This window comes from Colossoma macropomum, unplaced genomic scaffold (assembly GCF_904425465.1).
Source record: "Colossoma macropomum unplaced genomic scaffold, Colossoma_macropomum, whole genome shotgun sequence".
In the NCBI taxonomy this organism is placed as follows: Eukaryota; Metazoa; Chordata; class Actinopteri; order Characiformes; family Serrasalmidae; genus Colossoma; species Colossoma macropomum.
The window spans coordinates 17,712,889-17,725,650 of NW_023494808.1; the positions used below are offsets into that span (position 1 = coordinate 17,712,889).

Below are 12,762 nucleotides of genomic sequence, written 5' to 3' on the forward strand. Positions count from 1 at the left end.
ATTCTTCCAGACTTATACACTGAACAGCAACATTAAAACCACCTCCTTGTTTCTACACTCATTGCCCATTTTATCAGCTCCACTTACTATATAGGAGGAGTTTGTAGTTCTACAATTACAAACTGTAGTTCATCTGTTTCTCTGCATACTTTGTTATCCCCCTTTCACCCTGTTCTTCAATGGTCAGATCCCCCATAAGACCACCACAGAGAAGGTATTATTTGGGTGGTGGATCATTCTCAACACTGCACTGAGGCTGGCATGGTGGTGGTGTGTTGGTGTGTTGTGCTGGTACGAGTAGATCAGACACAGCAGTTTTTAAACACTGTGTCCACTCACTGACCACTCTGTCAGACACTCCTACCTTGTTGGTTCACCTTGTAGATGTAAAGTCAGAGACAGTAGCTCATCTGTTGTTGCCCAGTTTGTGTTGGTCATCCTCTAGTCCTTCATCAGTGGTCACAGGACGCTGCCCACAGGACGCTGTTGGCTGGATATTTTTGTTTGGTGGACTATTTTCAGTCCAGCAGCAACACTGAGGTGTTTAAAAACTCCAGCAGCACTGCTGTGTCTGATCCACTCGTACCAGCACAACACACACTAACACACCACCACCACGTCAGTGTTACTGCACTGCTGAGAATGATCCACCACCCAAAGACTATTTCTCCAAATGTTTTTTTTTTTCTTTCAGATTTACCATCAACAATTCATACAGAAATTTAGGAGGCACTTGCAGGTTCACTGATCATTTTGGATAGTAAATAAAGTGGCTATATGTGTGTCAGACATTGTGACCCCTGGTTCCTGTCACAACTATACAGTCGGTATGTTGCTCTACAATGTGCCATTCCACTTTAACACTCTAAATGATTTTGTTAACATCTCAACAACTTAAATTGTTACAGAGTTGCTCTGGATAAGAGTGTCTGCCAAATACATAAATGTAAATAAATTAAAAGAATTTTAGAATAACTGCTCAAATGTAGAGTTTGTTTAGTGTCATGTGATCAGAGTCAATTGTTGATATATCGCTGCTGTCTGATCAAAACCTTGTATCTCCATTTTTTTCAGTTTTTGACAGAATTTGAAAATGCCTGTTGGCCCTTTACATTTTGTGTAAATTTTGTGATGAATGAGCCAAAAGAAATCACCAAAATCACTTAAAATTACTAAAAAAAAGTCTGGTTTCATTGACTTACTATAAAAGCATGTTTTCCTTCTTTTGTAAAGTTACCATTTTGGAGATATGAGGTTTTGTTCAGACTGCAGCGATATATTAAATAACACCGTGTACTGTTGTGCTACTAAGGCGTGCACATTTGCTTTGACAAGTGAGGGAACCAATGATGGGAGGCTAAAGCTTACATACTGCAATTCAATCGTAAAAGTGAGTGAAAAACAACATCTGCAGTTAGAGTTAGTGTACTGTCATATATCTAATGTCTTGTAAAAATCACTATTGAAAAAACCCAATACTATTAACAGGAATAATGTCATGTGTTTTCTGATGCATATTCAGCACATTAGTTTCTTGCCCTTAATCATGACAGGTTTTATTCTACTGTCATTCAAATAGAATACATTTCAAAGGCATCTATATATTTTGGGTTTTGTTTCACAATGGCATTAAAACCACCTCCTTGTTTCTACACTCATTGTCCATTTTATCAAGTGAGGCAGAAATATGTTCTGATGTGAGATAACTGAAGGGTCTGCTTTAAGTGGTAGGCCTTTTCTGACAAACCAGTTCTCAGAACTAAAAGACATAATGAAGTCAGAGGTCATACAAAAGAGTGGTAAACGTTTTATTAAAGATGTTGTGCGTTCTTTCTGGATGTTCAGCTACAATCACAATTATCACAGCTATCTTCTGCATCATCTTCCTCCAGGTTTGGTGAAATCACTTATCAGTGTGTTTGATTTCTATTTAATTACTTCATTTTAAAATTTGTCAATTGCATTACCTCAATACAACAAACAGATTTTCCTCATTTTATCTCCTATCTAATGATCAATGTCATCAATGTCTCAGTCCCTCGATTCCCCATCCATATTTCCAATCTGCAGTGCCATCCAAAACTTTGAAATCACTTGTGATATTGATCATGTTTATACAGTAATGTCTAATGCACTAGGCACCAAAGGGTATTTTAAGATGTTTTGTTCATTATTTTAAGTATTTTGTGTTATTGTAAGTAATATACTGGAATTCTCTGTTTACAGCAATTTTTGTCAGGTTTTCTGCCTTGAGATTTGATCACTCATACTTTTGAAAGGCGAGGCATTCTGGATATTCATTTTATTGATTTCATTCTCAATGCTACATCTTTTTCAAATAACAAAAAGCTCTTACAGTGTGCCATAGATTTTGGCTTGAGCTTCTTTCAGTCGTTCTAGACGCTGCAGCAAGTCGGCCCTCTTGCGTCCTCTTTCGGTACCTTCGCTGAGTAGTTTGGTCACATCTGCACCATCCCTCAAGTCCATCATCTGATCACGCAAGATTTTAGCTGCATCTTTCAGCATGAAGAGCAGGAGCAACATTGGAATGTAGTCCGACAGTCTCTGGTAGACAATCTGGCAAAACCAAGTCATCATATTTGAATAATATGATGGTCACTGACTGCTTTGACTCACTTAGACCAGAAACACTGATGGTGCTCTTGCCACTAGGTGGAGTAGTAAGACCCCCTTTTTTTTACAGTACATTACAGCTATTGAATAAGAAGGGAATAAAGTATGACAAGAGTCAAGGACAAAAGCTCACTTGCTCAGCCTGTCTCAAAGTCCACACTTTGTTGTTTTGTGTGCTCATGTATGTGCTTTGCAGTAAGTGTCTAAGTATGTCCCACTTCTCAAATGTGCACTCCTGATTCAACTCATTGGATAGTTGCCTGATTAGTAGGTGGGGTAGAGCAGAAAAATCGGCCTGTGCTGGAGTCCCTCGATTCCCCATCCATATTTCCAATCTGCAGTGCCATCCAAAACTTTGAAATCACTTGTGATATTGATCATGTTTATACAGTAATGTCTAATGCACTAGGCACCAAAGGGTATTTTAAGATGTTTTGTTCATTATTTTAAGTATTTTGTGTTATTGTAAGTAATATACTGGGATTCTCTGTTTACAGCCATTTTTGTCAGGTTTTCTGCCTTGAGATTTGATCACTCATACTTTTGAAAGGCGAGGCATTCTGGATATTCATTTTATTGATTTCATTCTCAATGCTACATCTTTTTCTCTGTCATTTTAGAAATGTTCTACAACTCTGTTCATGTTTCTGGACAAAATCTAACATCTTGATTTTCTAACAGCTTTTTATTAAATGGATAGCTCTGGTCCTAAAATCTGATTGGTTGACCTGCTTTCAAAGCCGTTGTAAAATCCACAATATACGCACACTTATTTCCGCCTTACAGCAACAGAACTGTATATTACTGCGCCACAGTACGGAAAACCCTTCTGCTGTTAATGGAATAATCTTTGACTCATGCTGCTCACATGGAGCACTGAGTATACTGATGAAGTAAGAATCCATTTTTTTGTTTAAACTGAGGGGCTGACAACTAATGTTCTTAACTACAACTAGGCTGGCCAGCTAGCTAACAGGCCAAAAGATTTGAAGAATGTCACCTGAATGGGTTGCATGCTTCAAATGTCCATGTTTCAGTCAGAAGTAGCATTAAACCCAGACTGAATCCCAAATGGCTCCATATTCCCTAAATAGTGTGCTAGCTATGAAAGTTTAGAAATTCTAGCTTCTATAGCCAAATAATGCATCATTTGTCGAGTATGGATGAGTCTGAGTCCCAAAAAACTATGAATTAAGAACACCCTTCCCGTGATAAAATCGCGGTAACGCACAGCCTCAAGTGGCTTATTGCTTCATTAACTTTGTACTATTTGAAAGCTGCACTGAACAAGCATATTAACGATCATTTTATACATTTTTCTGCAATGATATTAGTTTGATATCATTGAATACATTGAACATTTCTGACATATTTCTGAATGATTTTAGAAATTAGCAATACTTTCTTTCTCCACCCACAGACTATTTGCATTCAGCATCAGTATTTCACAGTTAATAGTTCAATATATGACATCAGACCAACCTCATAGTAAAGGACAATCTTTTCTGGGCTAAGCTTTCTGGTATCAAGCACTGCACAGCCACTTGATGAATAAATGCCGTCATCATCGTAGAAGGCCTCATCTCTTAAATCCTCCTGAACTGAAAGTTTGGAGTTGCTGAGTTTCTGCTGTAAGATACTGTCCTGAGTGAAAACCAGCTGCTCCATCTGAATGAACTCTTTGATCCTGGTCTCCACTTTGGATTCTTGCTTTGACTGAATATCATCAATCATTGTCTGTGGAATACATTTGAACAGTAGAAGTTAATGAAGGCCATGTTGTTTAGGCTGTATGAATGAACATTAATCTTTGATCTCTAATTATAGCTAATTTGTGGCAGAATTTGAAGTTTCAGAATTTATGATAGTTTCAAAATAAGATTTTGGCCTAAAATATACAAAACATTTACAACAGTTAAGATGAAAATTGATAAAACACAATCAAAAAATGTCAGGTCTCTCTGGTCTGGGTTTCAGACCTAGGGCTCAGCAATATGACAATAGATAGCATTATTATAGTAGTTTACATCACATTACATCAAAATATAGTTTTTAGATAGTAATATGGATATCATCAGTACATATTTCATTACAAAGAGAGAATAATTAGTCCTGTATAGTTATATTTGGTGCAGCTCAGTATGTGAAGCATTAAATAAAACCACTGTATTCAAAGTTTTTAATAGTTTTTAAATGTGGCACTGCGGTTCTTTTCTGTCTGTATCAACTCATCAAAATGAAAAACTACATATGGTGATGCATACTGTCTATTGTGAAAATGTCTGAAATGTCTCATGATGTGATATTTTTGCCATATCTTCCATCCCATCTGCAATTTGATTACATTACAGCATCTTACTGTAGAGAATACTTACCATGGCTATGTATCTCAGATGAGGGTAGTTTTCAAATGAGATGTCACACACATTCTTAAACTCATCTTGAATGATCTCTGAAAATGAAAGTGGTTTACACTAATTTCTGAAATCTTCTTGCACAGAATTCTCTCAAAATACAGTTTCAATTCAGAATCCTGACCAAAGTGAACAGTACAATCATTATTATATCATTACAAATGGATCATTTTCACACAGTTAGGCAAAGGACTCTTATTGGTATAGTGTAGGGATTGAACCCCAGTCTACAGCATAGAAGGAAGAGGTGTTACCCACTGCACTATACCAACCATTGCTACATCTCTTGTAAATATACTTATTTGCATCCTACGGTGGTGCTGCAGTAGTCTCTAGAGTGAGACTTTCTGGTTTGAAGACTAGAAACCTCCTTCTCATGATGTTTTTTGAAGGTAAGAGAAGCTTGTAAAGAACAATTACACCTTTTAGCCAGTGAATCCAGAAGGAAGGCAGAGGTTCTTGCTAGGAAGCTGAATATCTTCTTACAGTCAGATAACTGTAGTAACTGCCTTCAAACCATTTTTTGCAATGGATTACTCAAAGGACAAAAAACATGTTCTCCATCAATCTGAAGAACTCTTTCACAATGCGAAGAACCCTTTAATCATGCAAAGGGTTCTTTGAGTGTTCATGGTTCTGTATAGAACCATTTTCTTTACTAAAGAACCCTTGACGAATCATCATTTTTAAGTGTGTAGATATTATACCACAGTTTGGCGGCTTGCCTCTAATATCCAGTCACAAAGTGTTGAATAAAGATATAGTTTCTGTTTTGTTTATGATTTTGTTTGCCAACTGAGGTGTGAGTTACACTATTGCTTGGTTATTTATATAGGTTAATATTCATTAACCTATAATTCGTGGCTAGACTAGCAGTCAGGATTATAGGAAAGGTTTTATGATGTATTTGGGTAATGCATGCTGGGTGTTGTAGTTAAGTAATTAAGACATGAAAACAATAAAAATTTGTGAATTCTGTCAAACTGATGAGGCTGTGACATGACAGAACATGACAAATAACATAAACTCTAGTTTAAATTTAGGCTGGAAATGCCAATTTAACATATGCTTAAGTTGCTCACCTCTGATGATCTTCAGTGTTTCCATTGCTGGCTCTTCAAGAACATTCACCTGCTTTTTGACTAAAGACTCCAAAGACGAATAGTCACTAAATGTTAGCAGTTCTCGGCCACGGTGAAGGTCATCATATTTATTGATCATTCCCTCAACGGCTTCTTTGACTGAATTCAGGACCCAAAAGAGAGCAGGTACAAGTGATCAGGCTGAGTCATATGGCTGAGACGCAAAATATGTAGTGTAGTAGAGTAAAAAATCTGTCACTCTTTGCTGCTCTTACATGATAACTGGCTGGTCTTTAAGTATCCATCCCATTGTTTGAAGACTGGACGTAGGAGTCCATATATGTTTTTGTGCTTTGAATCCCCTGTTCTAGCCAAGTCATTGATGCGGTCACTGAACTCAATTATAATCTGGATGCATGGAGGACAAGAAGAAAGAAAATGTAGCACACCACAGAGGTTAAGCTGTCTTAGATCTTTAATTGACAATTTGCAAAATTATCATCATGCCTATCAGCCATTCACAGTCTGCTCTAAATGTTCTTTCCTCTGTCAAGTGTAGAAAAACTCCAACAAAACTCCTCAAACAAACCTGCAGTGAGAATGGCACTGGTAGCAAATTAGCCTGAATTATTAGACTAAGAAATGGAGGAAAGATGTTACTGATCGGCGTGTAATGCCCGACATAGCCTACCCTGATCATTTGTAGTGTGGTGCTGTTTTTATTTCATTCCTGTTATCTGGGTTACTATATTTTCTAAAATCATTTTAATACGTCTAATGATACATAATGTTACAGAACACTGTTAGTTAACTTGTTAGCTTTTCTTAGATTTAGCTGCTGACAGCTTGATAAATCAGTTGGATTAAACAGGATTGTACAGCGCTGACATTTGTGATTAAAACATCCTCCTCAGCATCTAACATTGATCTGACTAATGTTAGCTTTAGCATTAGCCCATCTGTACAGGTAGCTGCAGTCACTAGAAACTTTTGTTCTTATTAGACATAAACACTTGTTACTTTAACAACTAAATTAATTCCCTGGTTTGATTGATATAAACACGGTTTACAATTTTTTTGTGTTTGCTTTAAATCCACCGACAAGCGTATTTTTAAATGTTTTAAATGCACTCATCTGTATGCTCCTAAATTTTTCTTTGTACTACTGAACTTTTTCATCTGTGTTACAGATACTACCAGGCAGCCTAATATGAAAGATTTACAGACATAGCAACAATAACTAAGGGAGGCAGGACCTTCTCTGAGTTTCGCAAACGATCAGTTTATCAGCTACTGAATTGGGCCTTTGGCGTGAGAAGGAAAACAAGTTCAGTAACTTTCTATGAAGCCAATATTCATAAATAGTTATAAATGTGCACTTTGTAACTTTGTAACAGTGCTTTGTAAGCAAACTTATAAACTCTAATAATGCATCATAAGGCTGAGATAATGTACTATAACTAATTCTTTGATGATTTATACATTTAAAAGTATCACTATCCATTATAATGCCTTCTACATAGATATTGGCCTGTACATAAATATAAAGCACCTATAATACTTATTTACAATTATAAAAACATATAAACATTTAAAATTCCCTGCTTCAAGTGAAGCAATTAATGAAATTTATTTTTATTTGATTGTTAAATAAGACATCAGCTGGTAATGTGTCTGTCAGAGTAAGCTCTGTTTATGTCTTTTATTATGGCAGGCAAAGTTGCAAAAGCTTCTGTCCTACTTAATAAATTAGGTGCTAGCTAGAAGAAAACCCTCTTATGATAATGCATCTTGAAGGTGGGAGGGACTACAAATTTTTTTACACAGAATATTTTGTCTGTTCACAGAATTTGTGGCTGAATATTTTGTTTGTATTTTTTAGCATCTACATCAGGCTAGTGTTTTGAATGAGGTGGATTCCCAATGCTATTTGTGTAATGCATGCTGGGTATTGTAGTGAGAGAATGTTGATGGTGACGAAAACAATAAAAGGATACAAAACTGTGAATTCAGCCAAAAATTAAGAGGTTGAGGGATACAAAGCTGCACTCAAGAATACTACATTTCATTACAATAACATATTAAATAAAATATTAGTTGTAGGCTCGAATGCCCCTTTAAGAGTGCCCTCTTTGAAACTAACTATACGTTGTTTTCTAAGTAATAAGTGTGTAAGATAATTGAATCTTGTAATGTTTGGAAATGTACTGGTTTTATTTCAGATGTTGGCTACCTGACTCAGAAAAGGTCCCATCATTTTGTGGTCTAGTGGAGGGCCTTCATGATATGTCTTCAGCTCCGCCTGCAGCTGAGATAGAAGGCTTTGGACCTGATCTGTCAAATGTGGAAGTGATTTCTATCAGGGAGACAAATTTTTGTTTAGAATACATCTTTCAAAGTTTTTTGAGCCTTTTTTTCAGTTAACAATAACCAGCACTGTACTAACCTTAATGTGGTCAACCAACTCTCTCGTAAGCTTTCTCCCCAAGCACTCTGTAGTAGCTTTATCTTCATTCAAAAGCGAGCTGAGAAATAAGTGTTTAGTTTGGTAACACTGTAATTTTTATTTAATTTAATCTTGTTTATTAATCAAGGTACATAGCATGTCACCCAGTGTAACACCTAAAATATAAAAACCTCTGTACCTAAAATATGTGTGGCTCTTAAAGAAATCTCTCTCAACCTGCATGGCCTCAATCAGAGAGAGCTTATCGTTGATGTCCTTTTGGCCACGGCATCGTACAATGATGTAGCCTTTACTGAGGGGAATTACTTTACCCTGGACGATCTTTAAAACATCATCTTCTGCTCCTTTGTCAATCAAATCTGGTTTTGTGAGGATCGCTGTAAGAGGATAGCAGAAACATCACATTTCATGAGTGAATGTAGAGTGAATACATCACAACAATGTATATTAAACTACATCATAGCTCCAGATTAGAAAAGATATTCAAAGTACCTAGAGTCCTGCTCCCATGAGGATCCACTTCCTGTGCCATTCTCAGTACTTCTGTGGTGGCTATATCAACATTACAAGGGACCACGACTAAATTGATTGTTTCCTTTTTCCTGATGTATTTCAAAATGAGACTGCGGATCTAGAAATGTGAAAATGAAAGGTAGAGTTCTTTTCTGAGAAGGATTGTTATTTTATTCAGATTTCCTGTGGATAAAGTTCACATGAAAAAGACTATCAGAGAAACTAAGACCACACAACTACAATCTTTAGCTCAGAGTCTTAAAGGGGAATTCCAGAATTTTTAAATGTTGGCATATTTACATGGTTAAGAGTGGTTTGACGTGATTGTGCCATTCTACAGAAACCTGTTGAATTGTTCACAGTGGTAGTGATAGGAACCAGACATCTGAGTTGAGAGTTTAATGCCTTTAAAAGCTACATCACAGAAAATTATTGCATGAAAAAGTAATACATTTGCTGCCAGATACCTGAGACATTGTTTTTTGATAGCTTTGCAAAGATTTTGGCCTATTATTTTAACAAGGCGGAGAGGTACATGCCAAAGAAAACATTCAGATTTACCACTGTTTTACTCTCAACATTACATATAAAGACTCACTGTATTTGCATTATAGACATTGGTTCCTATCAGCACTACTGTAAAGAAATCGGAGTCAGCAAGTTTCTCTACAACGAACCTTTTCACACCAAACCACTCTGAATGACTGTTTACATCTCAACCACTGAATTATACAGCAGTTTTGAAAAAAAGTGGATCATTAAAAATAAAGCTACCAAGAGGAACCACAATGGATTTTTTTGAAGGGATGCCATAGAAGAACCATTTTTTGATCCCTAAAGACTTTCAATGGATGGCTCTTTAAAGAACCATTTTATAAACTAGATGTAAATGAATGTGAAGAACCTTTTACAGCTTATAGAACTGAACTTCTGCATAATGTAAAGATTCTACAACAGCTGTATTTCCAAGCCAGAACTATTCCATATGCAAAGGAAACATATCCAACAAATCTCCACATACATTTCAAAATGTCAAATTTGTTATTTTGGACTAATTTAAATGTGAAAAATGTTCACTATTACATACATTTCATCTGCATATGTGTATATATTTAAATGTATTTCCATACAGATGCCCATATTTGCAAATATTTAAATATTCAAAAAGTTAAATATATTTAGCACTGATGTTTTAAAACATTACATTATTGCACATATATTTCACAAATATTTTTAATACGAGCAAACACATATACATATATTTTCTTCCCTATGGGATTAAGGTCCTTCCTTGTCCTTCTGCTCACCTGGTCTCCAATGTCATCTGGCTGACCCTTCACAGGGACTCTGGTTATGCCAGGGAGATCAATCAGAGTGAGGTCACACACATCAGGGGAGGATATTTCTAAAGTGATCAGATCATGGCAGATCCCCACCCCATCTCCAGCCAGAGCTTTCTGAGCTGTTTAGCAAATTACACAAAACTGCATAAGGAACCTATGTACATTAATAAGACTGTGGGACTGCTTTGGGTATAAGTTGTTACAGTGAATATAGATTCTTGCCTTCTCTGACCATTTTCTCCACCTGTGATGGATCATAAAATGTTTCGGAATGACCTGCATATGAGATTTTCCCCTCCCATTTCCCTTTTTTCTTCCTCAGTTTTAGCTCCAGAGGACAGCGAGTGACGATACCTAAAAGGTATCAAAGTGAAAATGAAACCAGACATCTATAATTTCACTTAAATATAGATTATTCAAATAGTGGGAAAAGAGACACTGCACTGATGGGGTCAGTTCCTTCAAACATAATAGATTCAAGACATTTAGCTATTGGAGTGAGCTGAATTTGTTGCGTCGGGCAGGGTTTCACAGTTGCAATCAGCCTAAATTGGAATAGGCAGATTTTTTCTTCAGAATTGCTAGTTAAATAGATTATTTTGGCTGATGTACACATAAGGGAGGTATTTTAGTGCTGCTGCTACACTAGTTCCAAAATGTCATAGCATAATAATAATTCTGCTAAATGACAGTTGCCTGTTACTTTAAATGTAGCACTTTTTTTGATTCATATTATTTAAATAGGCAACTATCAAAATGGCTTCCATCAGCCAAATCTAGCAGATTTTAAAAACCTTTTTTCTATGTGAGGTTATGAGAAAGTAAATTTACCACTGCCTCTCGGAAGGCCCACCCCAGAGAGCGCCTCCAGAACAGAGCTTTTTCCAGAACTCTGATCTCCTACTACAGCGATGGAGGGCAGATTCAGATCATTGTCAATGCCAAGCAGCCTCAGAGAGTCAATTAACTCAATAAAAGGCTGAACTTCATTTTGGAAGTAGCACTGGAATGTGACATTATTTTCTGAAGATGCATATTTGCTGACAAACAGAAAAACCAAAGTTATTACCAGCAATGGAAAAAAACATGAATTTTAATCTAAAGCCCAAAACCACCACTAACCTTTCCTCTGAATCTTGATGTGAGTCCATTACTTTACCTACAAAAGAATGAATGAGTACAATATTATGGATGCATCCATAAAAAATCTGTCACCTACTTCTGTTGCTAATGAGAGTTCTTATTTTATAAAATCAACGGAACAAAAGAGACTTAGCAGAAAGAGCCTTTCAATGATCGTCTCACAATGATTGAAATGTTTACAAAACACATCTAAGTCATGATCATAAAGGATATATGCTAAATGTTGAGAAAAAGAAGGCTCACTATTACTTACTGTATCAAGTAATTTGTAGAGCCCCAGTTTAGGTCAGCATACAACATTGGCATAGAAGACAAAGCAATAAAATGTGTCTTTTCTTGTCTACCAGTGAAATACTATCCACAGTGATTTGCATGTGACACCAAGAAGGCCAAGGTTCTTTCAGTATGTACATTTTATTATAGCTGTATCAAGCATATCTAAATTGCAATGGAATGTCCCTAGTTAAACATTGATATTGATATGATAGAGAATAGAAAGAACCGTTTCCCGACAGTCCAGGCCCACCAGTGTTTGACCTAGTTTCCTGTCTAGATAGCACCAAGCTCGAGAAGTTTCCACTTCTCTTATCTTTAATTGGGTAAAGTAATTAGCCTATACAGTTCTTTTGTTTATAACACTTAGTTTATATTATTGTAGTTGTGCCATTTTGTTTTGTAACTACAAAATAAAAGACATCATACATTCAATCGTCTGTATTACTTCATCATAGCTTTGTGGATTCTATTGGGGAATAGGGCTGGGTCTTGTCACTTTGCACCATGAGCTCCTCCCTTGATTAGTCTGTCATGCTGATTAAGATCAGTGTGAAGTTTAGTCTTATCTATTAAAGAAGCTCTCACTGTACATTTGTGCTTAGCTAGAATTGGTCTCGCAGGGCCAGAGTACTGAAAATACACATCTGGGGAAAAGCATGAGAATTGTTTTTGCTAAATGCGGGTTAGAATGAAGACTTTTAGAGTGAGAACAAACTGAGAGTGAAATTTCGAAATGAGTCTGATCATTTGTGTAGGCGGAGCTCGAAGTAGGGGGCGATGATGCGCTCGTCAACATTGTCCGACAGACAACAAACCTGTCGATAGCCCATGGATGTAATGTAAGTTAGCATTGCTGAAAAGTCCCCAGAAAAACTCCAATGAAGCAGACA

The 12,762-nt window shown here is 36.5% G+C and overlaps 1 protein-coding gene across 2 annotated transcripts; it reads right to left on the reverse strand.

Moving 5' to 3' along the window:
• Positions 1–1,784: 1,784 nt before the first annotated feature.
• On the reverse strand, positions 1,785–11,976 carry LOC118798426 (interferon-induced GTP-binding protein Mx3-like). Of its 2 annotated transcripts, XM_036557861.1 has the most exons (14): positions 11,850–11,976; positions 11,576–11,612; positions 11,285–11,493; positions 10,676–10,807; positions 10,418–10,572; positions 9,090–9,228; positions 8,776–8,974; positions 8,577–8,655; positions 8,364–8,486; positions 6,406–6,538; positions 6,131–6,289; positions 5,010–5,086; positions 4,117–4,371; positions 1,785–2,577 (listed from the first exon to the last, which is right to left on the reverse strand). In XM_036557861.1, the coding sequence occupies exons 2-14, from the start codon at positions 11,602–11,604 to the stop codon at positions 2,353–2,355; spliced, it is 1,914 nt and encodes a 637-aa protein (XP_036413754.1). In that variant the 5' UTR covers positions 11,605–11,612; positions 11,850–11,976; the 3' UTR covers positions 1,785–2,352. The 2 variants fall into 2 exon arrangements, with proteins under 2 accessions (XP_036413754.1, XP_036413755.1); XM_036557862.1 differs by lacking the exon at positions 11,285–11,493 and having other exon boundaries at positions 11,850–11,966.
• Between the last annotated feature and the right edge of the window lie 786 nt (positions 11,977–12,762).